At 50.4% G+C, this 3,638-nt stretch overlaps 1 protein-coding gene across 1 annotated transcript; it reads right to left on the bottom strand.

The window, feature by feature from the left end:
- Positions 1-862: 862 nt before the first annotated feature.
- On the bottom strand, positions 863-1,665 carry LOC119269202. The gene is made up of 2 exons (XM_037550989.1): positions 1,524-1,665; positions 863-1,424 (listed from the first exon to the last, which is right to left on the bottom strand). The coding sequence occupies exons 1-2, from the start codon at positions 1,594-1,596 to the stop codon at positions 1,291-1,293; spliced, it is 207 nt and encodes a 68-aa protein (XP_037406886.1). The 5' UTR covers positions 1,597-1,665; the 3' UTR covers positions 863-1,290.
- Positions 1,666-3,638: the final 1,973 nt, after the last annotated feature.

Raw genomic sequence — 3,638 nt, forward strand, 5'->3', positions numbered from 1 at the left:
CGTTTACGAAAACTGAAATAACGGGCGCTTAAGGCGTTGTATAGGAAATGCTACCGAGGAACTTAATGACCGAGTCGAGAGCTAGCGGGTGAAGAATTATTGGGCCTGCCCATACAACACTCGCGTGAGCGCTATAACGCGACGTGGCGCTATAAGGGTTGGCTAGGGTGTTTTTTTCGGGGTTAAGGGTTGGCTAGGTGGAAATGCCCAATGGTGGACGGGCACTATGTGGACCTAAAAGAACATTTTTCTACAATGCAAAAGAAAATCGAATTTTTTTTACATACACAAATACACATATGACACGTTGAAGAAAATTTTCATGACAATATACTTTCATAAGTGGCGTAGACAATGAAAACAAATATATACGTGAAAATGGGCCAATCTTTTTTTCGTTGTTGGACCAGGATTTTTTTTTTGTGTGCAGCTTTTTTTGTGTGTGCAGCTTGCAAACCATAATATTTTTGAACTAAAATTCACAGATCCATCGTGAATATGTACAATTTTTCACATTTTTTCGAATTTTTTGAAATTTGGAAATATGATTTTTTGAATCATTTCAGAAAACGGGAGCCAATGCCCCCGTCCAACAAAAAGTCGCTTTCCTGGCTAGGAGGTCTCACAAGTCATCCGCAGGACCCCAACCAGAAAGAAGACAGATTTCTCTCTCTGAAAAAAAAAACTGATCATAACTCCAGTTATTGGAAGAGGAGAAGAACAGAGCAACAAATGATGCACCGCAGAGCGCAGACACTTGATACTACGATCGGTTATTTGAACAGTGTACGCTCCGCCGGCTCCGGCGAAGGCAAACCAGAAGCACCCACTTGCATGTCCGCAAAGCAAACATCAGTGGAAACAACACAGAAATGGCAATGAAATAATTGCTGAAGATCCCTTTCTTTTTTTGTCCCTGGTAATGGGGATGAATTAAAGGGCTGCATCCAAGTGCAGTCTCGACAGAAAACGACGCGTGAATCAATCAAAAACTCAAAAGAGGGGTGCGCTCGAAGAAAGCCCATCACCACACGCGTCCAGAAGCCGCAAACGCAGCAGCCTCGCTCTCCCGTCCCAGCAGCAGCTCCAAAAGAGGCGCCGGACGAAGGCCAGATGAACTGTAAACAACTCCTCCTATGTGCTCTTTACATCAGAAATCATATGCTACTACTACTATACTATTACTGGTTCACCTCCCATGGAGCCAGCCACGGCGGCACCGCGCCGGCCGTTCCTTATTCCGGGGGGCGCCGCGCCGATGCCAGCGATCCGCCGTCCGGCGCGTTCCGGTCACCGCGTGAGCCGGAGCACCGGCGGTGTGGGCGGCGGGAGGCCGTGGGACTCGACGAGGATGGACCAGAGCACGTGCACGTCCTCGCACTGGCACGACTTGACGTCGTCGTACAGGATGTAGATCCCTCTCTCTGCAAACCAAACAAACAAGCAGACGATCAGAAACCGGAGAGAAGAACAGAGACAAAGGCTGTATTTATGCATGTAAACACGAATACAGGAGGACATACTCTTCCTCGGCACGGTGTTGATGTTGCACCAGAGCTTCCTGAGCGGGGAGACGAGGGAGCGGAGCCACCCCATGCTGAGCGGACGCGCCGTGGGCCGTCCTCTGCTCCCCGCCCTTTATACCGCCCCTCCTGAGCAATGGCTGGTGGCGCGGAGCTGCTGGTGTGGTGGTTATGGTGGTGCGCGTGTAATGTGTGCATGAGTCGGACGGACCGGCGGTAAAGCGACCAGAGGCTTCGTTCGCTCGCTCGGCTTGCTTTACACTTGGGTAAAGCCTCGCATACGCACACTGTTCTTCCTTCGTCCTTGGCAGCCACATGACTGGAGTGAGCGCTCTGTCTGCCTCTCCTGCCACACCAGACTCCCTTGCGGCACAATCAATCAGTCAATCGTGCGCGCGGCGGTGATCTCCGTACGGTGCGTGGTCGTTTTCCCGGATCTATTCTGCCCCCCGCGCGCGCGTACGTGTGAGTGCGACCCGCCTTCCGTCGCACGCTCGCGCTCCCGACACTGGTTACTGGTAAGAGAACTGCCGTGTCCGTGTCTCCTGTAGTCGAGGAAAGGTTTTTCACCACGCCCTGCGCCTTTTCTTCTACTCGATCTAAACGCTCTTATATTTCTTTATCGAGGGAGTACTTGACTAGATTGATCACACTAGTCGCTAATAAGCTAGGGACGCTTCTACCTGAAGCTCTTCCTTTTCTTCGCAAATGCATGATGCTCGGTTAGACCAGCCCACGCACGCAGGCGTGTAAATTAATGCATCCACGCACAGGGTGATTCTTACAGTGCACGGCATCAGTTAACCAGACAAGCCATGGACCAAACTACGTACACTACACACCAACGGCCCACCGACGCTCTCCCCGTAGCAGAGGCCAGAGGAGCTCGTTATCCACGCGATCCCTTTATAAAATCCCCGTGAGCTCCACGGCGCCTCGTGGAGCCGTGGCTGCGCCCGTGCGGGCGCCTTTCAGGCGATGGTCGTCCGTCCGTCCGTCCACCTGAAGGATCCGCGCGCACCATGTCGCGTCGGGAGAAAGAGAGAGCAGATCCTGCGGTTTTGCGGCTAGCTTTATTTCTGAATTAAGCATGGTTAGGGTGGGTCTTTCGGGATTGCTTGAGGTCACACGGGATCGCGAGACGGTGGTGGCGGCCTACGCGGCTGGCCCCTCTAGAATATGCAAAGCGTGCTTAATTTAGGTTGATTGTTTGCCTTGGTAGGATCGGGGATCAGTGGTTCTGTGGAGGTGGGATCCTGACATGGTACCTCGCAAAAGGTTAGAAGGAGCTGTTGCGCCAAGAAAAGATGGTCCTCACTGCTTATCAGGGTTGGGGAGTTCGATTTTATTTTTCTACTGTTATTATCGAGAGGTCCTTTTAGGGGCTGTCATGTGGTGTTCCCTTTCTAGCCGTGCCAACTGACAAGGCCACCAGAGATCAATACTGTAAGCAAGCACCAGGCAACAGTTGCCTCGAGGAAATAAGCAATCAGTGCTCTGCAAGTAGTACGCATGACTGAAGGCCGAGCATAGGTCGAGACTAGAGAGGTGAGTAATATGCCACATGATTTATTTATTTATTTTGAAAAGGAGGATAACCTCAATATACCACACGATGAACGCGAGAGCTATATCTCGCTTATAGCGAGATCAAAGGAGGTCTCGCCTGAAGGATTATTTTTTCTAGTGTAGCTACTGGGTCGGCAAGGTTTACTATTTTTTCGGTTCACTGGCACGCCGTGTAAGTTTTTCATTGGTCTTTTCGGGCTCACTAGCACGCCATGTGAGTTTTTCACTAGCTAGCCGTGTAAGTTTCATTGATTTTTATCCCTTTTAGATGAAAGGATCGAAACGAGCCATTCGGGCTCGATCTTCACCCGACTTTGAATTAACAAAGCCATCAACCGGCCAGGATCACAAGAGCACAACATACAATTGAAGAAATAAAAGGAAAACGGGAATGCAACCATTGAAGAAATAACAACGATGCAACCCCAAGGCAGGAGATACAAGGCGTTGTGGAGGCTAAGATCTATGACCAAAGAAGAAAAGAATACAACTTGGGGACCAAACAGGGGCTAGAAGGGATTGCACCAAGGGAAGAAGCTCGCCATC

The sequence above is a fragment of the Triticum dicoccoides genome, chromosome 3A (genome assembly GCF_002162155.2).
Source record: "Triticum dicoccoides isolate Atlit2015 ecotype Zavitan chromosome 3A, WEW_v2.0, whole genome shotgun sequence".
NCBI classification, from domain to species: Eukaryota; Viridiplantae; Streptophyta; class Magnoliopsida; order Poales; family Poaceae; genus Triticum; species Triticum dicoccoides.

Excerpts from the sequence above, each read along its gene's own strand:
- LOC119269202 (XM_037550989.1), bottom strand. The coding sequence starts at position 1,596 with ATGGGGTGGCTCCGCTCCCTCGTCTCCCCGCTCAGGAAGCTCTGGTGC. Across the intron at positions 1,425-1,523 it reads CAACACCGTGCCGAGGAAGA|AGAGAGGGATCTACATCCTG; the intron begins GTATGTCCTCCT and ends TTTGGTTTGCAG.